We start from the raw sequence: 27,648 nt of genomic DNA on the forward strand, positions 1-27,648 counted from the left end.
ATATATATATATATGATTTTAGGCATCAGTTGTCACTCCCACTCCCCATTTTTAGTCTATTTTTTAAAAGACAGTTACTTTAAATCCATTAATCCACTGATACTCTATTTTGTATCTCTGCTTTGTAAGAAGAATATGGCGTTTGTTTTCTCTTTTCATTCAGCTGCCATTCTCAGTTTTCCATGATCCAGTTTTGGCCTTCTGTATTTACATTTTTGTATATGAAGGCTGATATCATTTACTTTTTATCTGGTGATTAAAACTAAATGTTCTGCCATTGTTTATTGATGAAGTCTAAATGTTGAATGCAATATACATTTAGAATTTTGTGACTATGTACACTCTTTTCACTGAAGAACCAGTGATCACTTTGATTACATTTTCCCTTTTTTGTATTGTTTCCTGCCATCTCCTAAATTCTCAGAATCAGGTGTACATTATAGGTATATGTCGTAGACTCTGGGTCTAAAATTCTCTCTTGTCTAGCAAAAGAGCGGGACTCAGGATTGAAAGCGAGAGATGGCTAATGTCTGGGAAAAGACAAGATCCCGAATAAGGGTCCTTGCCCTGTTTTTATTAGGATTAGAAGGCTTACAAACATGGCGATGGATGTGTACAAAGGGATAATGAATCTGTGAACATTAACTTGTGGAAGTGAGGGAAAGGGTGTCTTGAAGATATTCGTGGTTAGGGGTTTGGGTTAATACAAAACAAAATCCCGGCGCCGCAGTCTGGAGGAAGATTGTTTAGAGAGGACAGGAGCCAGCACCTCTGTTTATCTTAGCCTAGGGGATGAGACAGGTAGGGGAAATAACCTCAGGGTTGACAGGGCACCTTTTCTTTTGTTAACCATTTCCCCTCTGGGCTGCTTTGCCTGCAGCGCAGGGTCCATAGTCCAATTCACCAATTTATCTAATCTGGCCCTAGTCTCCTGTGAAAGCAGCTTTTCTGCTATAGTACTAAATTGGGGGTGCTTCCACCCTGAATATCTAATCTTGTTTATTTCATATACCTATGTATTGGGCACCTTTGCACCTGTTCCTATTTTAGGCCTTTGCCTCTCCCTCTCTATTCTGAGTGCTCTGCACCCCCCCTCTATTTTGGGGTGCCTTTGCACCTCCCTATTCCTGGCACCTTTGTGCCTCCCAATTCTTGGGGTGCCAATCTGGTTTGCCCAAACTCGGGTGTGAGCATTTTATGACTTTGTATTTCTTTATGCCTTGTTAACCCATTGGTGTAAGCCCCAGGGGATTCCTAAACTTATCCCCCTCAGGTCTGTGTTACCATTCATTACTATTTTTTATTGTTACTTATTGTAGATTTGTTATCTGCACTCACTATCCTATTGTATGTTAATTTATTATTCACATTTGCATATAAAGTTTACATGTCTTAGTTCACTTAGCTTCACATTTACATGGGGCCAATTGACATAATTATTTGTATGCTTCTTAGACCTGAGCATAGCACTTTACCCAAGAAATAAAAGTGCCCTAGGGTAACACTATCACCGTTTTTAACCATTCATTCACTGAACAAATATTTATTGAGTGGCTTATTGTCCAAGCATTGATGTATCAACTGAAGATACATTTAGTAACAAGGCAGTGAAAAGAATCTCATGAAGCTAGCCTACGAGTAGAAGTGACAGTCGATATACTAATTAAATAAATAAATGGAGTGTTAGCTAGTGATGAGTGGTAAGGAGAGAACACTGGGGAAGAGGCATATGGAATGTTAGAGAAGGCTGGCCTTTTAGATTGAAACATTAATTCAAAATTTTGAAAGACTAACTTAAAATATAAAGCTCATTAATTATTATTAAGACAGGAACACATAAAGCAACACCATGTTGCTTTCACTAGAATATTTTTATGGCACCTAGTACCTACACTACTTGTATTCTTATACGTATTACAATTCTTCCTCCTTTTTAGGTCTAACCTCTTGAAAAAAGTGACACTCACTTTTTCAAACTTATAATGCCCTTAGATTGCTCATTCCAGTTTACACTGCATCCATATCCCTGACAGTCTTTTTTCTAAAAACACCAAATGTCCCCTAGTAGAGAACATTTTGTATTATTTTCTTGTGTTCCCCATTTTGTTCAATAACCATTGGTACCTTTTTCCTCCTTCATGCTATTCCCTTCTCTACTTGCTTTTGTGCCCTCAAGCTTTGTAGAATTCCTTCTTAATACTTAAGCCATTATTTCTCAATTGCTTTTAAAGGATCTTCTCTAAAAAAATATTTTGTATTTGTTAAAGGATCAATGTATCAAAAAGACATACCATTCCTCAATGTGTGTGCACATACCTTATTGTGAAACCTCAAAATGGCAAAACTTCAAGAAGCTACAATTGTTAGAAATTCCAATATTGATCTCTAAGATACTAACAGAATAAGTAGAAACAGAATCAGTATGGTTATAAAAGAAAACTTGAACTAATTTTCGCCAACTAGATCTAATTGACATATAGAACATTGCATTCAACAACTGCAGAATCCACATTTTTGCAAGTGTGTATGGAATATTCATGAAGACCATATGCTGGACGATAGAAGAAATGGCAGAAAAGTTAGAAGAATGTAAACATACAGAGTATGTTCTCTGATCATAATAAAAATTAGTTAAAAATCAATAAGAAAACAACAGCAGGACAATACCCAAATATTTGAAAATTAGCACAGTTCTAAATAATCTATAGGTAAAATACAAAATAACAAGGAAGACTAGAATTATTTTAATTGAATTGGGATGAAAATGCAACATATCAAAATTTAGGGGACACAGCTGAAGTAGTGGCCTAAAAAGAGATTCATGGCTTTAAGTTCTTGGATTAGAAAAGAAAGTTTAAAATTAAATAGTAAAGTGGAAATGAAGGCAACAGTTACAGAGTTTAGAAGTGGTTTCTGCAAATGAGAACAGAGAAATAAATGGGGCAGCACCTGATGGCAATATGTGGTGAAGGAAGACTTTGTTTTTTCTGCTTTTTCTTTCTTTTTTTAGTGGGCAAAATTTTTAGAAATTCTGTATCCTAAAGGAAATGATCCACCAGAGATGGTAACATGAACGATACAGGAAAGTGAAAAGTTGGAAGAATGCAGTCAGAGGGTTTATAAGATAGAATATGATCCAGTGTAGAAGGTTTCTCTCTGCTAAGTGTGTAAAATGCTCACTCATTTTAACAAGAGGCGAGTATGTAGTCAGATGTGGTGGAGAGCGCTATGGACACTTTATTATTTCTATTTTCTTATAGTGGTTGAGATCGTCAGAAAAGAGGGGAGAGATGATAGAAGTTTGAGGAGCTATATGAAATAGTTCTCTAGAGCAGCAGGGGAGTGAGTGACCTGGAGAAATGAGCTGCTGAGCAACGCTCCTCTCCTATGTGATAGTATGGACTCGGAATGTGAAGTAAGGCCTGTTTAGCACATACGTGTGTTTGTGCCTGCCATCTGTTATTTGTAGTAGAAAGAGAGTTGGATTTAGCAAGGTTGTAGTTCTGCCTATAGAGTGGGCCTGAGTCAGAGAGGCAAGCAAAATGATTGTTTATGCCAGAGTCTGCTTACTTGGCGAAACATTTGGTACAAGCCGGTAAGCAGGGAAATGAGAATGTGGGCATAGAGATAAAGAGAATGAGAGTATCGATAGATTGAAGTTGCTGATGATGTCGGACATTCTTTGGAATCACAGTCCCAGATAGTGAGCTGGAAAGTAAGAGGTGCTGAATGGACAGAGGAATGTTGGCTTATGTTGTGATGTGTTTTAAAAGGTTTAGACACAAGGGATGCCTGGGTGGCTCAGTTGGTTAAGCATCCGACTTTGGCTCAGGTCATGATCTTGCAGTTCACGAGTTTGAGCCCCGCGTCTGGCTCTGTGCTGACAGCTCGGAGCCTGGAGACTGCTTCACATTCTCTGTGTGTGTCTCTCTCTGTCCCTTCTCTGCTAGTATTCTGTCTCTCTCTCTCTCAAAAATAAATAAAACATTAAAAAAAAAGGTTCAGACACTTTACTTTCAATATCTTGTTCACTCAGTCTGTCATTAGGTGTACTCCTAAAGATTTGTTCAAAGTTAAATATCCATTCAGTCATTTTAATGTATGCAGCATAGTAGATTTACCATTTAGACGGGTTTTCTTTGCAGTGGCAAAAGAATTTAATTTTTTGAGCTCAACTGGACATATGGATTTTTACATAAATGGCCTACTTCTGAAAAAAACCTGTAGTGTTTACTTTGCTCTTTTAGCTTTCTTGGCACAACTGATTTTTAAACTTCTTGCTTTTGAAACTGAAAAAAAATACATAATAACACCTCTCATTTATTTGCCGTTACTAAATATTGATTTCAGGCTAAAGATTATGTATATATATTTATACGTATTATATATGTGATGTGTTTTCATAACAACCTTGCAAGGATGTTATTACTAGCTTCAGTTTGTAGATTAATAAAACAATACTGTGGTTAGCTATTTTAAGTTCTTAGGTGCATATGGTTCAGAGCTCACAGACCTAGTATTTATACTTTATTCTGTCTGTGTCAGGGAAAAATTGTATCAGACATTGTTAAACAAGCAAGGGAGATTTTATTTAGGACTGTTGCGGTAAAGGAGAGAGATTGAACTCAACAACTTGGAAACAAAAGGTTAGAGGATTTTTAAGTTCTGGGATGAACGCAGTGGAAAAATCCTGGAGAGGGGAGATTACTCCATGTGGTTCCACCATGATTTGCTAATTGTCTCTTAGGAAAGTTAGGGTCCTATGTTCCCATAGATAAGGGAGGTAGAGGCTCTCGCTTCTTTGTTGAATACCTTTCAGAGCGATGGCCCTCAGGTTCTTGAGAAAGACATTTCTGGTTTGTAAAACCGGTGAAAGCCTGGGAGAGGATTTAAATTTCAAAGGGGCAGAAAAAAAGAATTTATAATTGGACTTTTTCTAAAATAAAGGTTCTAAGAAAAGGGAGGTCAGAGGCCTATGGTCAGGAAGAAACGTGTCAAGAAATCAAGCTGAGGGAAACTTTAAAACCACCTTGGTCATCTGACTCCAAAGACTTTAAGTTGTAACTTTCAGAAAAAGATTTATTTTAAACTATGTTGTTAGCTTTCCTCTTAAATGTCAAAGATGCTCATTTTTTCCTGATTATTACATGCATTTTTGAACATATGGAATCTTAGAGTAAAAGGCAAACAGTCATCAAACATTCAGACAGCAAATTCCCTATGTGACCCTTTCAGACAGCATGAGAAAAGAGCTGAAATACAATGTTTGCAGTTGTAGCGGGGGGAAAGTAATTTTCCTTTGCACTCTAGGTTCTGTGGCTGTTTCCCCCTGGTAATAAAAGAATAACAAGAGAAAAGCAATCAGAAGTTTAATATGTATACCTCATGTGTACATGGGAGATACCCAGGAAAGCTGTAAAACTCCCCCAAATGACCCAAGCCATCACCTTCAATACTATCTTCAACTAATGACAAAAGAACGATGTGGGAGTGGGGAGACTAGTTCTGGGAGATTATCAAGGCAAGTATAGTAAGGTTGTTATGCTGATTTAAGTCTGGTGCCTTCTCCACTGATAAAGAGCTGTCAGTCATCCTTCTCTTCCTGGTACAGGGAGAGAGTTACCCTTACAAATGGTGATTTACTTTATGAATAAGGGTAGTATCTACTCTGGATTAAGAGCTTCTCCCATGGCTGCTTTTTCTCAAAAATAATCAGATCAAAATAATCTTTATGCTAAAAAGGCATACTCTGGAATGTCATATTCTGCTACCCTTCACAATTTAAGCTTTTTTTAAAAGAATTTTATTTTGTCTTAAGCAGATCCATTTTGAGCATTGCAACACTTTAACACAATAACCATTTCTGTTATTTCATTACCTAATAAAATGTACCTTAAATTCTTTGGAAAGACATTGCAAAAGTTTTTGCTTGTTAATTCAACCCAGTGGTTAATAATACATTCTCACAAACATCTTCCTGTCTAATTAATAAAATCACAGAATTTCAAACTGTGAATTTTAAACTTGTTAAGACACCCTGTGATCACCGGTGTAACTGATTTTTTAATCTGTCCAGAAATATCTTTTGGTAAATTCTTGGCAGATGATTATCACTGAACTTCAGGTACATGCTTTCAAGATAGCCTAGCCTCTTTATGAATCACTTTAGTGATTATTCACTTGACACATGTCAATGGGCTTTGTGAGAGTTTTAAAATGCTGTGGTCACAACTTTGTTAAGAATAAATCAGGGAAGACTCAAGAGGATTATGATCTGGAGTTAGATTTGCTGTTAATGGTGATTCCTGAAGAACCTGGGAGAGGATTTAAATATGCAAAAGACACCATTTAAGGGGTGTAAGGCTCTGGGCAAATTATTAGAACTTAGGCCAACAAGCTCTAAGAAATAATACAAGATTTCAGCTTTGAGAAGCAGAGCGCAAAATAGGCTTTGGTTCTTGACAAGTAAAGACAGAAAGTATATGTGTTATTTAGCTAACCATAAAGTAGACTCGGTACACAGTCCCAAAATTTCTGGTAAGAAGATTCTAGGAATGTGCTATATCTGGAATTTCAAACAGCCAGTCAGGTTTTTGCCATTATGCATCTGTAACTCTCAGCTGTAAGAATGGAAATCAGAAGTAGGATTCCAGTCCCTGAGAGATCATTGGAAGGAGCAGGAAGTACAAATAATCTTAAAACTGGAATCCAAGATAATGTTTCTGTCTCAAACATAATGTCAAATCCCTTCTGTTTAAACTTGGCAGAAAGATGAAATTATCCTAGCAGTCAAGTTTTGATACCAAAATCTAAATGCTAGACAAAGATTTCTTTAATTATTTTTGACTATGGTGTCCATAGTTCTTGAAGATTGGATTACTGCTGAACCTATAGATGTTTGACTCAAACTAGATGGCTTCCTAATAGCTTGGTAGTCTAAAAGGCAACATGATGATTTAATGTTTTATATCTATTAGAGTTTTTGGTTATATTCTTCATTTTTAGTATTTTATTTAAGAACATTCTGAATTACTTTTGTACTTAATAAATATACATCAAATTTGAAGCCTAATTCTCCAAAGACATCAATTACAATTCATTACAAATGAACTATGCAGTTTCCTTAATTCAATCATAAAGTCAAACCAATTAATCACAGATAACACATACATAGATCCTATGTGTCAGAATTACATTCAATTTTTTTGTATCATTAGCTATATATATATGTGTATATATATACATACATATATATGTATATAGGTAACCTTATAATATATCAGCTATATATCTAACCTTATAATTTATCAGTTTACTTATTAGACCCAGACAGTGTAATTGTGAACAAAATGGCCCCTTGCAGTCAAGGTGCTTTTGAGTCTAATGCAACGTCTTGAGAGGGACTTCTAGGAGTATATTATTCTCTAGGCAAGGAGTATATTTGGCAAGAGTTGTTTATAAAACAGTACATTTGAGTTGCGTTTAGGAAAGATTTGTTTTCCAGTTTGCTGCAAGTTGTTTTACTCTTGTATAAATGTTGTATCTACATTGTTCAAGGATCTATAAATTGGGGGCAAATTTATATACATATATTATTTTAAGTTTCATAATTCACTTTTACTTGATCCTAAAAACTGTTTCCAGTAGATAAGTTATCAAAATATACTCAAAATATAAAAAAAAATAAATCTATCATTTGTTAAGTGCTACATATGTATGTTTATAATTGAAAATGGGGTTGAAAGTGACCTTTGATCACACTAATGTCTTAGCCATTTTCTGAGTTGTAGACTGTATTTGAGAATCTAATGAAAATTACAGATTCTCATGGAGAGGTGGGGAAACAACTTATGTATAAAATTTCATCTAAAATGTTGAGTTCTCTCATGGGTCACTTGGAGTTCAGAAATAAAGACCTTTGCCATAGGTAAAGGGATTTGTTTTAGGTCCTTAGAATGCCAACAAATAATTTTTAGATATTTCAAATTATAAAAGTTGAATTTTATGAAGATGATTTTAGCCAATTTAATTTTTAGGTAAACTGACTTTAGGAGAAATGTTCTTCTGCTTTCGCAGCAGCAATAGACACTTATGATGACCCAATAATACCCTGTGTTATCTTCCTTTATTATTTAGGCTGTTTATTCCAAAGTTGTCACCGTTGATGCTTTTATTTTTTGGTTACAATTAAATTTAACGTGTCTTATTTCAGGCTGAATTTTGTCAGCAAGGAAAAAAACGAAATCAATATCAGTTTCTGTTGTTAGAAGAATGAATTAAAAATCTTGTTTCTGTGCTGTTTTATTATCTGTATTAGCAAATACCTATTTCCTATTCCTTATGTGACATTTATGCCCTGGTACCTTGTTTCCTTTTTCCTTACTTAGTGCTCCACTCACAAGGTCATAGATGCTTGTTGGTAGGGCACAATGCATGAATAAAACAAGGGAGATTTGTGGGCTTTTAGGGTCAGTACTTCATCCATCTATTTATCCACGGATGTGACAGATTTAATAAATGCTTTCTGTGTGCCTGATGCTTCTTTACATTATCTCACTTGATGCTCACAATATCCCTATGAAGTAAATATGGTTTTTCTTACTCATCTTTGAAAAGCAAATGAAAGCTGGTTGCTAGAGATGAATGAAGTACCCTTAGGATGAATGAAGTATAAACATGGCCCTTGTCTTAGAGCTTAAGTGTAGTGGAGATCAACTTAAAAACACAGGTGAGTGAATACTATGATGGTCAAATACAGAATGCAGTGGAAACAGCTTGCATGGACTTCAGTCAGAAGAAGAGGGTTTCCTAGAATAAGTGACAGAAATTCTGGAGGCTCAAGGATGGAGGATGCGTTACCACTGGAACAAAGAGTGCAAAGGCTAGGGAAGTAATTTGGGGACAGTTTAATAAAGGGTCTTGCAAGCCTTGTTAAGAAGTTTGGGCTTGATGCTCAGGATAAGGAATGCCACTGTAGGGTTGTCAGCAGCCAAATATACAATCAGATTGTAGTTTGAAAAGGCAGTAAATCTGATAAGAACACACAATTAGTAAAAAATATAAACCTTGAGATAGATTGATTTGGAGGTTGTTGCCTTCACTCCAAGCTTGAAGTGATGGCTGTTTGGACTCGGGTTCTGGCAGGGAGCTTGGAGAGAAGTGTGCGTATTAGAACAATTTTAGAAGACATCATCAACAAGACTTGAGGACTGATTGACTGCAGGGGTATGAGGGAGGGAGGGAAGGATGGAGGAGAGTATTGGATGCAGAGGTATCAGGATTTAGTGTCTGGTAAAACCCACCTCTTTGACAAGAAAGAATTACCAGCAGATCTGAAGATGAGTTCAATTTGGGATAAAAAAGCCAAAGGACAATCAGGGACATTGGTGTCATGGAATCCAAGGGAGAAAATTTTAGGGAGCCAGTGGTCTACCTGTCACATGTTGCCAGACATCATGTGAAATAAGAAGAGCCAGCTGCCTACCTCCACTTTACAAACAATTGAACCTTTTATCCTGAGAATCAGATTTGGTTAGTAATTTTACTTACGCAGTTTGTAAATTCTAGAGTGAAATTAGAGCTCCGAATTTGTGACTAAAGCTCACGCTTTGTCTGCTTGTTTTTTTTTAATACACTTTTTTTTTTTAGCAGTTTTGGGTTTATAGAAAAATCGAACAAAAAATATGGAGAATTTCCACCATCCCTCCTCCCCAGTTTCCACTGTTACTAGCATCTTGTGTTACTGTGGTACATTTGTGACAACTGATTTATACATGTTGATATTTGTAAATAAATACATTATTATTATTAAAGTCCATAGTTTACATTAAGGTTTATTCTTTGCTTTGTACATTCTGTGGGTTTTGACAAATGTAGAATGATATCTCTCCGTCATTACGATATCTTTCAGAATACTTTCACTGCTCTAAAAATCCCCTGTATTCCACCTATCCATCCCTACTTCTCCACCTGCTCCCACTGCCAAGCCCGCTAGCAAACACTGATCTGTTTATACTTTCTATAGTGTCCCTTCTCCAGATGTCATATAGTTGGAATCATATGGTATGCAGCCTTTTAAGTTAGGCTTCTTTTATTTAGCAGTGTTTGAGTTTTCTCTGTGTCTTTCCATGGCTGGACAGCTCATTTCTCTTTATTGCTGAAAAATGTTCTATTATTGGGATGTACCCATTTGTTTTATCAATTTTCCTATTGAAGGACATCTTGTTTACTTCCAAGTTTTTGCAATTATGAATAAGGCTGCTGTAAACAACCAGGGGCAGGTTTCAGGTGGATAAATCATTTGGGTAAATACCATGGGACCCAAATGCTGGATGATATGGTAAGGGTATGCTTAGTTTTATAAGAAAGTGTAGACTGTCTTTCAAAGTTGCTAAACCATTTTGCATTCCCACCAGCAATAAATGAGACTTTCTACTGTCCCACATCCTCACTGGTATTTGGTGTTGTTGGTGTTTTGGATTTTAGTCATTCCAGTAGCTGTGTGGTGGTATTTCACTGTTTTAATTTGCAATTCCCTAATGATATATGATGTTAAGCATCTTTTCATATGCTTATTTGTCATCTGTAAATCTTTGGTGAGGTGTCTGTTAAGATCTTTTGCTCGCTTTCAAAGTGGGTTGTTTGTTTTCTTATTATCATTTACTCCTTTTCTCTTACCAGTAACTTTATATTTAACATGCATCTCTCCTAAATTGCTTATGGTTGGGTCTTATTTCTTTTGTTCTAATATTCTTTATGTTTTAATATGTTCAGTTCATTAACATTCAGTGCTATCATTTATATGGTTGGATGTAGGTCTACCTAAGTTGTTTTCTGTTTTCCCTTTTCTACATTTAAAAAAATTATTTGACTTTTTTTTTCTTTTAGGAATTCAAGTTTTTTTTTTTAATTTTTTTTTTAACGTTTTATTTATTTTTGAGACAGAGAGAGACAGAGCATGAACAGGGGAGGGGCAGAGAGAGAGGGAGACACAGAATCGGAAGCAGGCTCCAGGCTCTGAGCCATCAGCCCAGAGCCCGACGCGGGGCTCGAACTCACGGACCGTGAGATCGTGACCTGAACTGAAGTCGGACGCTTAACCGACTGAGCCACCCAGGCGCCCCTAGGAATTCAAGTTTTATATACCTATTGGCTTTTTAGGGATTATCTTTTGAAATTTTTTTATTGACTGCTCTAGGGACTACAATACATGGCCTTACCTTTTCATAGTCCACTTCATGTTAATATCGCACCATTTATTTTTAAATATGACACAATTTATTGAAGTTAGAAACTTTGCACTTATTCTTCTGTTACTTTCATACATTTCATATCCCATAAGACAATACTATATTTTTTCTTTATGGATATATCTGTATTTTAAAGAATTCCAGAGGAAAGCTCTTATTTTATATTCACTCAATAGTAACCATTTCTTATAGTCTTTTTTGAAATCTAAAGTTTTCACTCTGGTATCATTTCCCTTCAGCATACAGAAGTTTCTTACACTTGTAGTCTGATACTGATGACGACACACTTTCTTAGATTTCATTAATTGAAGAAGCCTTTATTTCACCTCTTTGAAGGATCTTTCTATATAAAATTATGGTGTAATAGTTTTTTCCTCCCCTCATTCTAGAGTTTAGGATACTGTTTCCGTGTTACCTGGTTTCCATGATTGCTGATAAGAATCCTTGGTCACAAAACTGTGTTTCTTTGGCTGTTTTCAAAATATTGTCTTTACTTCTGGTTTTCAGTAATTTAACTACAATGTGATTAGTGTGGTCATCTTTTCATTTATGCAGTTGGGGATTTTCTGAGCTTCTTGAACTTGGAAAAGTATGCCTTTAATAAAATTGGGCAGTTTCTGGCTACTATTTCTTCAAATCATTTTCTGTTCTATTTTCTCTTTTGTGTTCTTCCTGGAAATCCAATTATATTATATAAGACATTTTTACATTGTTGCACAGGTCCCTGAACTGTGTTCCTTCTCTATTTCTCTTCTCTTTGTTTTTCAAATTGGATAAATTCTGTTGATCTATGATCAAGTTCACTGACTCTTTCCTATGTCATCTCCATTCTACTTCAAAGCCCATTCAGTGAATATTTTTCAGGTATTTTTGCTTTTTGTTTAATTAAAAAAAATATTTTTTAGCGGCACCTGGGTAGCTCAGGCAGTTAGGTATTTGACTTTGGCTCAAGTCATGATCTCATGGTTTGTGGGCTCGAGCCCCATGTCGGGCTCTGTGCTGATGACAGCTCAGAGCCTGGAGTCTGCTTCGGATTCTCTATCTCCCTCTCTGTCTTTGCCCCTCCCCTGCTTGTGTGCTCACACCCACGCATGCACTGTCTCTCTCTCTCAAATCTACAAATAAATATTTTTTCAAATTTTAAAAATATTTTCTATTTGTTTAGAGTTTTCCTCTATTTATTATGAGATTTCCTTTATCTCAGTGATGATATTTTTATTATCTGCTTTAAGCCCTAGTCTGATAATTCAAACATCTAGATCATCTAGAGGCTAATGTTTATTGGATTTAATTTTGTTTGTTTCCCATGAAATAAACAAATAGGTCACATTTTTCTGGCACTTCCTATATTCAATAATTTTGCAATGTATTCTGAATATTATGTTATGTTGTGGAGACTTGGAGTCTCTTATATTCCTCCAAAGAGTGTTGATAGTCTTGTTTTAGCAAGCAGTTAATTTGGTTCACTTGAATACAATCTCTCTTACCCTAGCATTTGGCAGTGATTCAAATCTCAGTTGAGATTGCTCTTATTCTGTCCCATGTATGCATGGTTTAGCGGTTAGCCAGGGTTGTATAAATTTATACACAGGATTTGTGGCTTCTGTTCTCTGCCTGTCCCTTTTCTGGGGTCTACCACCCATCCAGAATAATGTTTAACCAAATACCGGGGCACCTCATGACCCAGCCAAGCTGATAAATAAAATTAACCATCACACTGTATCAGGTTCATTGAATGTTTGCCTGGAAGACACACATTGTCCATTTATCCACTTGAGGAATTCGGAGTTACTGTTCATCAACTTTCATGCCTCTTAAAGTTACTAACTACCTACAGCAGCTTCTTTCTGCACTTCTTTAAATAATCCCTTATATCCATTTATATTTTCAATTGCCCTCTTGTTTCCCTAACAGCATTGTGAAATAGAACTTCCTTTGATGATACAAATGTTTATATCTCCACTGTTCCATAAAGCTTTGGATTAGCCACATGTGGCTTTGAACACTTGAAATATGGCCAGTGTGACAGGGAAATAGAATGCTTAATTTTAGTTACTTTAAATTTAGACAGCCACATGTGGCTAATGGCTACTCTAAGGGCCGTGCTACCCTGGAAAATGTTTTTGTTTCCTTTTTCAAAATGTATTTTAGGTGACTCATTTCTCTAATAATTTGCTTTGATCTACTTAATGAATTAAGTAATAATTTATGGGGTCACACTATGTGTAAGATTTAATGTTAAGCAGGATTTTTATTCCTTTTCTAAATCTTAGCACCTTCTTTTCTTTTTTTTTTTTTAACTGTTTTGCTATTTTTAATATCTGAAAGTTACTGATCTTTTTCCAAATGACCCATGTAGAGTCAAGATTCTTTTACTTTTACTTTTATATAGAAACAAATTTTAAATAGTGTATTCTCTACATGTGTGGTTGCTGTAGTCCTTCCTCTCTTGCCAGTCTTTCTAAAAGTGTTAAAATTGTTATAAATCCACATTTTTTCCATGGAAACTGTTACTAAAAACTATTAGTTGTGCTGCATTGTTGAAGGCTTCTGACCCTCAACTATTTTCCAAGAAGAGTACTTTTAAGTTTTTGAAGAAACTTTCCTCTTACTCTCTGCTAATTTTTTAAGTGCTGGTAATTAGCACTGATTGAATTAGGTATTGTTAATCTCCTTTGTAGAAATAATATTTACAAATAGTATATAATATTTACAATTTTTTACAATTAATAATACATTTATTTACAAATAATAATACAAATACAATTATTTACAAATAATTTACAAATAATAATAATATTTACAAATAAGTCCTTGAATTAATTATTTTGTATGTTTGTATGTTTAATTAAAATATGTTTAACTTTAAATTGTGGATGTGAGCATTTAACACACTGGTTGATTATTTTTACTTTATGTAGTATAAATTTTTCATTTTATTTCATGATATTTTGATATTTATCATTTCAGGACCACCAAACAATTTTGAGAGCATGGGCTGTAAAAGATTTTGCTCCAAATTGCCCTTTGTATGTCCAGATATTGAAGCCTGAAAATAAATTTCATATCAAATTTGCTGGTAAGTTTAATTTCAAATTTCAACTTGGATGGTAAGAGATATGTCTCTGAAATTAGTGGCAACTTAATATATTCATGAATGTATAGAATAGAGGGATTCCTTTTATCATCTACTTGTTATAAAAGAAGTTACTCACTTTAAAAAGTGGCAAGATAATATTTTGGGAGTGTATCTTTAATTTTTTATATAACTTGGTGATTTTAGCAACTGAATTTCCTGGATATCTTGATAAGACTGTAAGTAGATTAGCACTTACAGTTTTATGCATAATATAAACACAGGTTTCAAATGCTATATATCTATTAATTTATTCTTATGTTTACACAGATAGTGTTTTGCTATAGATTATTTAATACACAAGTAAACTTCCCATGCATTAGAGTAATACTGAAATGTATTCAAGTACAAATAGATTTATTTAGAGATAGATTTTGAAAACATTTCAAGAAAAACATACATGTGAGTTTTTCATAGAGACACTGCTTTTGAAGTAATTTCATCTGAGATTATACTTTAAACTGTTAGGAAATTGAACAGTAAGATGATACTTTAATTTTTTCTTAAATGTTTCTGTAGGAACTAATTTTGATCCAGACAGTAATTTATATTCATGTAAAAAAAAAAAACAACTTTGTTTTTTTAACATTTCACCTTCATAATTGAAGCTGCAAACACCATTAAGATGTAAACCATTTTAACCATGCGTTAGCAAAATGCATTTCCTTCAGAAGATGTGTTTACATATCTTATAATGTTTACCTATTTGTATATGATTTTTAGTGAAAAAATTATAAGCATTAAGAAATTTCTAAATAATAACAAAAAATATTGCCATTCAATTTGCTCTGTTTTTTTATCTTTTAACTTTGCTTCTAATGGCACCATTTTTTTTTCCCTAAAATTTATTGTAAACAAAGCAATGGCTCTCAACTATGGCAGCATTTAAGTATCTGTCTGGAAGGTTTTTTTAAGTACTAATAACTGATTAAAATTGTGATGATGGTGCCAGGGCATTTTTAAGCCTGTTCCCTAAACTGAAAATTAAAATAACAGCACCTCCTTTGTAAATGACTTTGTGAAATTTAGTGGAAAATACATGTAAATTCTCTATCTGCTACCTGTTACATATTTAATTAGCATTAAAGAAATGCCAATTGTTTATTTAAAAGACCTTTGAAGCTAAGCTGCTCCCTTTTTACTGTTATTTAGCAAAAGGAATATTTTTATAAAATTCTTATCATACCTGATAATGACTTCTAATGATATAATTTTTTAGGAAGGTGGTAATGGCATAAGCATCAGACCAAGTCCTAAAAATGAGAATTTAAATTTGAGTGCCACCATTTAAGATTTAGGTAGGCAAATTAGAGTTCTGAACCCCATATTTCTTTTTTGTTAAATTATGTATCGTAATTATGATGTCTTTATTCCATTGGTTAGGATTAACAGTAAGAATTAAATAATATCTGAAACATACTAGGTGCTCAATAAATGGAAATCGAATGTGGATCACAATTTTGAATGTGTTATTGCTAGATTTCAGAATAGACTTTTGTTCTTTTCCCTTTCTTAGCAGGCCATAGATAGGCTCACAACAGATAGATCAAACTCACTGAAACAGTCCACCTTTACAAACAAGAAATTACAAAGACTATTTGTATCGATTCTCTTTCATATTCTTATTTTACCATTTTTTTGATAAACCCATTGAAATGAATGAGATAGTTAAAAGTTCTATCCTGATAGTGTATCCCAGTATATCTAATTTATGGCACCTGCTGAAATTCCTCTTAATGATGTCTGTATTCTTTTATGGCTGAGATTACAACATCTCAGAGGAACTCTTTTCTTACATTATAAAAAGATGAAAGCATCCTAGTTTCATTAAAACGCCATAAGACAGTTTGGGGTGATGTATGAGACTCTGCAACCAATATAATATATTTTACATCTCAGCATGAGGTTAAAAGATTATGGACTTTGCATTTCAAAAGGAAGTGTATCAAGCTGTCACTTAGTTTGTATGGAAGATTGTTAAAATAATGGTCTTCAATGAACCATGTTCCCTGTGTCTATGTCCTATGTTGATGGGACCTTGCAGCTTACACCATTAAGAGATGAAATGCAATTCCCCACCACTTGAGCAGGTGCTGGTCTTGTGACTTGCTTTGCCCAATAGAATGTGACAAAAGTTACACTGTATGACTTCAGAGGCTAAGCCTTAAAAGTCTGTGCTTTTGCTTTCCCTTCACTGGAACATTACCCAGAGACTGCATGTAAAGGATCCCTATTTAGCCTCCCTAAAGATGAACAATCACTTGGAAAATGAGACTTACCCATCCTAGGCATCCTACCTCTCTAGCTCCTGACTTGCCCACAGCCAACCCAAGGAGTCATGTTAACCTACAGAATTTTGAGAAATGAAAGTGTTGCTTGCTTTAAGTCACTATGCTTTGTAGTTATTTGTTATTTGGCAATAGATAACAAATATCATTTGTAATAAAATATTTGCTTTACTTTTAAACCATATCATTTGATAATATTTATATTACTGTCTTTTCATTCTTATAAATGTTAAATAGCACAATTCTAATTATCACAGGATATAAAATGAGATAATTTTATTTTTTTTATTTACCTTAAAATGTTTATTTATTTTGAGAGAGAGAGCGCATGCATGAGTGAAGGAGGCATAGAAGAGAGAGAGAGAGGGAGAGAGAGACTCTCAAGCAGGCTCCATGCTGTCAGCACAGAGCCCATTATGAGGCTTGGTCTCAGGAACCATGAGATCATGACCTGAGCCAAAATCAATTCTGACACTTAATCAACTGAGCCACGCAGGTGCCCTGTTTCTCTTTATTTAAATAGCCCCTTTAATACACCCTAAATTGTGGCACTACTACTATGATTATAATTTATATATTTTTAAAAAGTAAATCCATGTTTTTCAAAAAGGAAAAGAAGAAACTTCAAAATTGGGGTTATGAGTTTATAAAATACTAAAAAATAGAAACAATATAGCAACCTACCAATTATTCCTTTATACAGATCTACCTTTCCTATCATGTACGGATCCTTTTCTTCTGAACAAAATGACTATAGGCATTCATTAAGGTAAACTATTGACGTGTTAAAATATCATTTGAATGAATTATTATATCATTAATTATAATTAAAATAATCCTCTACACTTTGATGAGAGTTACAGGGGAAAAGTCTAGGTGGGCTTGATTTCAGCAGCAGAAAAGATATGCTTTTATTCATTTCACCAAGACAGGAAAGTAAAAATAGTAAGTCTAGAGATGGAAAGTCCTCAGTAGAATAATAGCTATGATACAGAATATAAACCCATGCACAGTACAAATTTTAATGAGATTCAATAGCATAAAAATATACTTCATGGGGGCACCTGGGTGGCTTAGTCGGTTGAGCGTCCGACTTCAGCTCGGGTCACGATCTCGCGGTCCGCGAGTTCGAGCCCCGCGTCGGGCTCCGGGCTGATGGCCCAGAGCCTGGAGCCTGCTTCCGATTCTGTGTCTCCCTCTCTCTCTGCCCCTCCCCCGTTCATGCTCTGTCTCTCTCTGTCTCAAAAATAAATAAAACTTAAAAAAAAAATACTTCATAATTTGATTATTTTAATCACCACAAGTTTCCTAAGAAGAAAATAAACTCAAACAATCTCATACAAGTTTACTGTCAGCAATTTTCCTTTTTATAATAAATTTATCAAAGTAAAGAAACTGATATTGGGAAATCTGTAAAGAGACCATCCTCCGTCAAATCTTCATCCTATTATATAGTAACTGCATGATCCCAAGCTCCTTAATTTCTCTTGACTTGAGTTTTTTTTTTAATTTATTTATATTTTTTAATTTGAAAGAGAGAGAGAGAAAGCAAGCAGGGGGAGGGGCAGAGAGAGAGAGAAAGAGAGAGAGAGAGGGAATCCTAAGCAGGCTTCATGCTCAGCATGGAGCCGAGTGCGAAGCTTGATCCCACAACTCTGGGATCATGACCTGAGTCAAAATCAAGAGTCAGTCATTCAATTGGCTGAGCCACCCAAGCGCCTCTCAACTTGAGTTCTTTGATATAGAAGAAGAGGATAATAAGGGAAACTATCCCATAGGGTTGTTATGATAAAAAAATATTCAAAAGAACATCAGCCACTAGTAATTGGTACCTATCAAATTGATGATTATCATTAATCTTAAATGTCTATTTCTCATCCTAACAAAACTGTGTTACCCTTGTTTCCAGGAAAAGTAACTGAGGATTGCTCATAATGTTTTACAAACTGCTAATTATAGTAAATATTCAAAAAGCACATAGTTCTCAGCTTGCACATGTTTTCCAGAAAATAGTAAAAAAAGATATTTCCCAGACTCATTTTATGAGGCTATCCTAGCCATGATACAAAATTCATTGAAGACAGTATACGCAATGATTAGAGACCAATTTAGTATATAAAATATACTACAGAAGTAACAAAGTAATGTATTTAAAAAATAATATTACCAAGCTGAAATTATTGTAGAAAGAGATCTTTATGTTAAAAGAGAAAATAGTATCATGATTTTAATGCATACCAAAAAAGCATTTGAGAGAGGATTCAGTATCGATTTACAATTAAAAAAAAAAGAAAGAAACAGGGTTAGAAAGCCATGAGGAAAACATTCATTAAGCTAAGGAAAATTATCTACAAAATAACCTAGAGGAATAAAGAACATTTAATGACCACATATTGAAAGTTTACCTTTAAGATTACATTCAAACAAAGGTGCTTACTAAAACCACTTTTATTCAGCTTTTTCCTGGAAATCCTAAGGAGTGCAGTAAGATTACAAAAATAAATAAAAGTAGTAAGCATTGAAAAGCGTGAAATAAAATTGCCATTATTTATATAAGATTATATAATATATAATTATACATATATTCCACTAAGAAAAAGGGGATCTTATACATTTATATGATTTCCAAAATTAAATCTCTGCCTCAGTATTCACTACGAGCTTCAGTCTTGTATCTCCAACTGTACAGTCAATATCTCCCATTAGGTTTCTAACAGTTGTCTCAAAATTAAGATATCTAGAAATATTTATTGATTCTTCCTGACTTGAAATCTGTTTCTGTCTCTTTCTTCCCCAAAACCTATGAGTCACCCTTCCATTGTTTGCATTCAATCCATCAAGTCCTACAGGGCAGACTCCCTGAGTATCCCAGGCTTATCCACTGACACCACACTAGGCCATGCCATGATCATGGCTGTGTCAGAACACTCCACTTTTCTTCTTTCCTGGGTGTCCACGATTTCTGCCTATAAGCTTACTGGTGCTCTTCATATTCCTCAGCACATTTGCAATAGCAATCACTGTTTGTGTGTTATGGTAGGCAGCTATACCTTTGTACCTCCAACGTCAACCTAAACTCACTAGTTTCCTTTTTCCAGTATATCATTGCCAACATTCTTTTACAATATCATTATTTTTAAAAGATTCTTCCTGGTGGATTATTTTTGTCAACCTCTGGAGAACAAAAGTCAAATGGTACTATAGCTTTGGTTGTGTTAAATCTCTTTTCCAGTGAGAAATATTTTTTATCAATACACTTCTTTTTTAAGAAGTGGCAGTTGGTACTGAAACATAGGAAGAAGTAATGGCAGTGTTCCATAGCTATGACTAATATAAAAATGTGGTTTTGTAACATCTTGAATTCTTTGTCAGCTTCTTGTAGGACTAGCAATTCTAGTAGAGTGCCTCCAAGGTCATATATGTGATCTGAAATCACCTAGAAAAAAGGACTCCACATTATTAAGCCCTTCACAGATTTTCTCCTCCGTGGCAAAACCATGATGAAAAAGGAAAACATTATAATAGTTCAGCTTTCACACATTTTTCTGTAGATTTTAATCAGAATAAAACCGAGCCCATATCTCTTTCTTCACTCTGTATTCCAAAAATCATTAAAAAAGAAAACATGAAACAAGACATAAGAAAAAAATGTGGTATACTAGGAAAAGAACTGCTTTATTGAAAATCCTTGAATGAACTTAAAGAATAAACTATGCTGTCCAATTATTTGAATCTAAAAGAAGTTTGCTATTTGTCTCCTAGTCAGATGAAATTACTCAGAAAATCAGTGGGAGGTGAATTCCTGTTATATGAGTAAATTCATTGCTAAATTTACTCTGCCTCTATCTCCACCCCCCAAATAAAGGGTTATGTCACCTGTGAGTGAATACTCAATTCCCTTTCTTTTGTCAACAAACTTTCAACATTCTGGGTCCTTGAAAATTTTCTACGTCATTTTAACAGAATGTACGAAGACCTAAAAATTAAATTGGTAAATTTTCACCTATAGATAGGCGTGAGGAATGTTAATAAATTTGTAGGAGTAGAAAATGTAAAAGAGTAAAGAACATAAAAATCAATTTGTATGTTGTGAATTTTCTATAAATTTTATTTTCCATGCTTTGACTATGATATTTCATAAGTAAGAGAATTTGAGTTAAAGTACATGAATGAAAGGAAGAATCGTACCTCAAGAGTAAAGTGTTGACTGAATGAAATTCTCTCTACTTCACAGCTTAAACATGCCTAGAAGAATGATTCATTATACTAGAACAGTAGGAGTTAGTTCTGGGAATTAAAAAAAAAAGATTTCAATTGCAATACAAGTTAAAAGTATAGACAAAAATATTTTTAACAATACCATTGACAATATTGTAGAAACTTATATCTTTCTTATAGTAGGTAGTTGTGGCTATCATTATAAAAGCAATATTGTTTACAGTATGCACATATGTGCACATGTCTGTGCCCACACAAACACAGATCTTGGAGAAATAATTTGACTAAAAACTGAAGGTCTTATCTCAATTTAGTCACCATTAATTTTTTTGCTGAAACACCAGACATTCCAATGCCTCACTTTTTTCTACCCAAAAAAGAGAGTAGAAAAATATTTCCAAGTAATATAAATATTGGAAATTATCTCAGCTGTTTCTAAATAACATATGTAAGTGCAACGCTTGACTTTCACCAAATGGTAAGGTGTGAGTTTTTCATGCTGAATAATTTCTTCATTTCCCATATAACACCCACATAGATATCATTTTAAATTTCATTCTTACAACCTACTTAAGAACATAATGCTTTGAATTCCTATTTTTTTCAAAAGATAAATTACCACAATTTTGAAAATTCTTCATTTTCAGGTGGAAATATTTTTTCTTTGATTTTGTATTATGATACAGATTATCAGAAGCCACTTAACCTAAGGTCTGTTCAAAACCAGCACAATTTGGAGAGTCTTTAAATTTTTTTCTTTCCTCACTATTTTTTACTTTGCAAAAAATCAAACACATACAGTTTAAAATTATACAATGAAAACCTGTATTCCCTCCATTTACATTCAGCAATTAACATTTTCCCACATTTGCTTAATCTTCTCTCCCTACAGACACACACTCACACACACACAGATATGCACACAGATATGCATGTATTTTTAACTTCAGCATGCTTTTCCTAAGAATGACATTCTGCCGTGTACCCACAATAACATTTTTACCTCTGAGAAGATTAAATAATTTCATGGATCTGGTTCATGTTTAAATGTTGTCAGTTGTTCCCCAGATATCTTTTATAATTGTATGGTACTATTCAGTATTAAATCAATATTCCATTTTTATATTGCATTTGCTTTTTAATTTTTTATTGAAATAATTAAATTTGGAAGATTTGTATATACAGTATAGAGCATTCCCATATACCCTTCATATCACACAGCTTCCTGGGGTGTTAATTTCTTATATAATCATGGTACATTTAATCAAAGCTAAGAAATTAACATTAGTGTAAATTATTCCTTAAGTGAAATATTTTCTAGTATTTCATTCCTCTTAACAAAAATATCGGTAACTTATTTGCTTTACTTTTTTATAGTTTTTAAGATTTTAATTTGTGGGTCTATTAAATAACCGAACCAACTTTTCTGTTTGTTCTCTTTGACACTTGATTAAATTGCCATTGAACATTAGGTATTTCAAGCCATTTTCTTGTGGGGCACTTTAATGAACTTGAAGCATCTTTATATTTTTCTCCATTAATTTTCTTATAGTCTTATATTTCTCCAAGACTCAATTTCATGGTTCTGAAAGCCAGAGTAGCATATTTCTTCTTCTGTCTTTGGAAAGTGCCAGGCATTTTCTATCATATCCTAGATCTATGATTTTCAGTCTGTAATGTAGTTTCTTAATAACAATGATTTATAAAGAATAACAGGTATATCATCTTGCACCCACATTTACTCAAACAATGTTATTAAGTCCTACTGTGAACAATTTGTTATTCTAGGTACTAGTAGTATGATGATAAATCAGATGGACTAGCTGTCTATTCCAATGGCCGGTTTTCTCATTTTCTTTACCTTTCACCCTTTTTATCAAGAATGAGCCAGTGTACTTTTACATTTTTCCCAAGAATACTACTCTAACAGAGCCTGTTCTTTCCACATAGAGCTTCAACTATGACCTTATGATCCTCCTCTCCTGCCCTTGCCACCCTGCATATATATCAAAACTCATGATTCCATTTCTGTTCTAGTCTTATCAGATTTTGCTTGATGAGATTAGTCAATCTGATAGACCTATTTTAGGTAAAGTTTTTTATAATTTAATATAATACCCTCATCTCTGGAGTAATTATGTTTGTATTGAAAAGTCTCTTAAAATAAGACTTTTAACCCCCAAAGAATGAAATCCTAATATAAAGATGATGGCAAATATTATCACAGGATATTTATCTAATGTTGTCTCAAAACATGTATGACAGCATGCTGTGCACACACAAGCATGTGTTTGGGGATGGGTGGAGAGAGACTGTGAATTAGCCTTTACTAAAGAATTGGAATGTTGCAGGAGATTAATGAAAGTTATTGTTGAAGGTATAACATTTTAACTAGATAATAAAGTAACTCCAGGGGACTTGTGGAGTGCAGTGGACAGGACACAAAGGGTCTCATAGGGGTGATTATTTAGGAAGCTATTAGAGTGTTCAGGTGAGAGAGACTGAGTGATTGAACCAGAGTAGTGATGATGGATGTGGAAAGTGAGAAAGATTCATGAATCATTTCAGATATATTCTGTGGACCAAATCATCACTTAACTATGGGAGCCAAAGATAGTGAGAAATCAGTTTATTTGATTTTTGCCACTCTCCTCTCTTTTTTGTATATCCTCCCATTTAACATAAATTGTATTATAGCAGTTTATGAATTGATTTGTAGCTTGCTTCGATTTTCATTTAACTCCTGAGTAGGAGTTTCTTTCTTTTTTTTTTTTTAAAGATTTTATTTTTGAGTAAGTCTCTACACCTAATGTGGGGCTTGAACTTACAACCCCAAGATGAAGAATTGCAAGCTCTACTGACTGAGCCAGCTAGGTGCCTCTAGCTAGAATAGGAGTTTCTTAAATGCTCTTCAGTGACATGCACAGTGCTCTACTCATAGTATCTTATTATTAGTAGCATATAGGCTATATTATAAGATTTAAAAACTTAAAAGATCCATTAAGAATGTTCAGAAGTAGTACTATAACTCAGTAAAATACAAATGTGCAATAATATATAAAATAGTAAAAAGGAAAAAAAATTGCAATCTCTCCCCCACCACCGTGTAGGGAAAAACCTGATTCTTTCCTACTGTGTTTTCTCCCTGGTGAGACTACTTCGCTAATCACATAGGAACATCACTTCTGACTCTCTGGTTACCAAATATGTAGAGGTGTCTTCCCCACATCAAGCAGTTCTCTAGGATACCAGCTGAATGTCTTACAGTTCAACTCAAGTCTGACTCTGTTTACCCAGAGATAGCATCAGATCCCACACGGGAGGGCTCAGGGACTGCCCTTCCCCCACCCCTTTCAGAGGCCATTTGCATGTCCAGGTTGTCACCTGTGCTTCTGCTGACCAACATTTGGCTATAGATTGCAAGTCCCAGCACCCCCTTCTTGGGTTTGATTGATTTACTAGAGTGGCTCAAAGAACTCAGGGAAATATTTACTTACATTTACCAGTTTAATAAAGGGCATGGTAAAGGATACAGAAAACAACCAGATGAAAAGATTCATAGGGTAGAGGTCTGGGAGGGTCCCTTGTGCAGGAGTATCTGTCTTTATGGAGTTGGGGCATGTCACCTTCCCAGTGTATGTATGTACCAACCTGAAAGTTCTCCTAACCCCCTACTGTTGGGATTTTATGGGTGCTTCCTCCTGTGGGTATGATCAATGATAACTCCATTTCCAGCCCCTATCCTCTCTCTGGAGGAGGGGGGAGGTGGAGCTGAATCTTCTCATCTTCTAATCATGATTTGGTCTTTCTGGGGACTAGCCCCCATCTAGGAGTTATCCAGGAACCCATCCAAAGTTGCTTCATTAGAACAAAAGAGGCTCCTGGCATTCTTACCATTTCAGAATTTACAAGGGTTTTAGGAGACCTGTGTCAGGGAGTAAGTCAAAGACCAATATTAGAACAAAAGAAACTCCTAGGGCTCTTATCCCCCAAGAAATACAGCATTTCAGAAGCTCCAGGAACTTCTGGACAGGAACTGTAGACAGATATCTATCTATCTATCTATCTATCTATCTATCTATCTATCTATCTATCATCTATCTATCTATCTATCTATCATCTATCTGTCTATCATCTATCTATCTATCTATCAATCATCTATCTATCATCTATAATCTATCATCTATCATCTATCTATCAATCAATCTATCTATCATCTGTCTATCTATCTATCATCTATCTATCTATCTATCTATCATCTATCTATATCTATATATCTGACATATATATGTCTTTCAGATATGAAAGTAATGTTTCATCATATTATAGTAAAAAAAGTTGTGGAGGAGAAGAGTGAATTAGAGTAAGAGCATCAGAAATATGAACAGATTCCTGTAATTTTTTCTGCATCATTTCATTTTTTTCCTTGAGCAGCATTTCATATTAAAATGTGTGTTCTTAGAATGCCACCCTAGAGGTAATTTTAGGAATTGCCTGATGGGGAGCACAGATATGAGTTTATTTGTTTAAGTAGTAAAAGGATGTATAGATAGAAATCCAGAAAGGATAGAGACATCACTAACATCTGTTTACACAGTTACATGAAGGTTTCATAAGGAAGTAGAATAAGTTGCGTACAACATTTAAGTGGAAGGACATTTATTAAATTTTATTGTAAGGATAAATGTTGAAGGAAACAACAATGTCTAGCCATATGAGACTAGATACACAAGATACATGGATGTGGTGTGTATATGTATTTTCCAACCAAAAGTCGTTATTAGATTATATTAAAATGAGAGGCAATACAAATGAAATAAGTAAGATATGGAATTACTTAAAGTAACAATTTTATTAATATAATTCATGTGTAATGAATTGTATTTCATTTTTATATAGAAACATATTATTAGCTAGAAGGTGATTTTGCTGATAATGTTGTTTTTTAATTTGTTTATAGATTTTATATTTTTACATTTTTTTCACACAAGGTCAAATTATTAAGTATAATTAATGCCATGAAAATATTTATAAATCATTATATCTAAGCAGGGAACATGTTATTCAATTAATTACAACTATAAAAATTATGTTTGTATAGACTATAATAATTTGTTAATGTGAACTAAACTATCATTATTAGGTAGGTAAAAGATAATGTATATAAATTTATGAATCTGTGAAATCAGCATATTGTTATATTTTATAACCCATGACAAATGCCATGTAATATTTTAATATAATAATAACTTTCATTGGTGCCAAGTTCTCATTTAAGCCATCAAGCTATTCTGTAGCCCTATATTCATAGAGACAAAAACTGATGATCAGTCAGTACCTACTTCCTTCTTGAGAATGTTAACTTAGCTTCCAATGAAGGATGAAAAATAAGCAAAATTAAAAAGTGATAGCTGTTTTTAAAAATCACCAAGGTGAATGTCATGAGCTTAGATAAGTTATTTCCAACAATTTTTGGAAGTTTATATGTTTGAAAATAAGAAAAAGAAATGTGTGATCTGTTGAAATTGTAGATTAGTAATTTTGATGAATTAGCTCCTCCTTGGATTGTGTATTCAATATTCTTTGTTTTTCAGCGTACTAAGACTCACTTTTGTCAAGAACTAAAATAATAAGTAAATAAATAAAATAATACATCCTCAGTTACCATAAGAGAAGTTTTCCTGGACGTGGGCGATAAGCTTAAGATGATTATCTAGTGTAATTTCTAAGGTGAATAGTATGTGTCCTTTTATGATTTTTAATATGCAGTGCCAATTTGCTCTTCAGAAATGTATAACTTACTTTTGCAAAAGTAAGCAATATTCCTTTTAACTCTTGCCCCTTGGGCAAAGGAAAAATAATATTGAAAAATAATAAGAGTTATCTTATTATTATTATTATAGTTACAATAATATTGGCAGCCAACATTTATATAATGCTTATTATGTGCAAGGACTACTGTTCTAAAACACTTTTTGTAGATGAAGTCAATTAGTTTTCATCACAACCTTATATTATAAAGTAATATGTTAGTTATCTATTGCTGTGTAACAAGCCCAAAATTCTGTGGTATAAACAATAAAAATTTATTATTTCACAGTTTCTGTGGGTCAAGAATTTGAGAGAAGTAATAATCAGGGTATTTATGATGTTGCAATGAAGACGTCAGTTGGAACTACAGTTACCTGAAGGCTGGACCTGCACTGGGAGATCTGTTTCCGGTGTGGTTCACTCTTTACTCACAAGTGCCAGTACTCACTTACTGGCAAGTTAGTGCTGGCTGTTGCAGGAGGCCTCAGTTCTTTACTTCTTGGACTTTTTCTTGGGGCTACTTGAGTGTCCTTACGATGTGGCAGCTGACTTCTCCCAGAAAACATTGACCTAAAAGGCAGCAAGGCAGAAGCCACAATATCTTTTATGACATAGCTCTGGCTGTCCCACACTGTTATTTCCACGATATCCTATTGGTTACACAGATCAGCCCTATTCTGTGAATACCAGGATGGGAGAACCACTAGTGGCTGTCCAGGAGGCTTGCTACCATAAGTAGATTTTATTGGTATAGTTCACTCTCGAACAACATGAATTTGAGCTGCATGGGGCCACTTATATGTGTATTTTTTTGTCCAATAAATATAGGACAGTACTATAATTATATTTTCCTTATCATTTTCTCAATAACATTTTCTTTTCTCTAGCTTACTTTATTATATGAATACAGTATATAATAAGTATATTATACAATTTCTGTGTTAAT

At 34.2% G+C, this 27,648-nt stretch overlaps 1 protein-coding gene across 9 annotated transcripts in view; it reads left to right on the plus strand.

The window, feature by feature from the left end:
- Positions 1-27,648, plus strand: part of KCNT2 (potassium sodium-activated channel subfamily T member 2) — a 370,200-nt gene that overhangs the window by 193,565 nt on the left and 148,987 nt on the right. For all 9 annotated transcript variants that reach the window (XR_014136444.1, XR_013553237.2, XM_078441196.2 and 6 more), the window contains exon 13: positions 14,220-14,328. Coding sequence is in view for 7 of the 9 variants with exons in the window: in XM_078441196.2 (XP_078297322.1) it covers positions 14,220-14,328 (109 nt within the window). In the remaining 2 variants the exon portion in view is untranslated. The remainder of the gene's footprint in view (positions 1-14,219; positions 14,329-27,648) is intronic.

This window comes from Panthera onca, chromosome F1 (genome assembly GCF_046562875.1).
Source record: "Panthera onca isolate mPanOnc1 chromosome F1, mPanOnc1 haplotype 2, whole genome shotgun sequence".
NCBI classification, from domain to species: Eukaryota; Metazoa; Chordata; class Mammalia; order Carnivora; family Felidae; genus Panthera; species Panthera onca.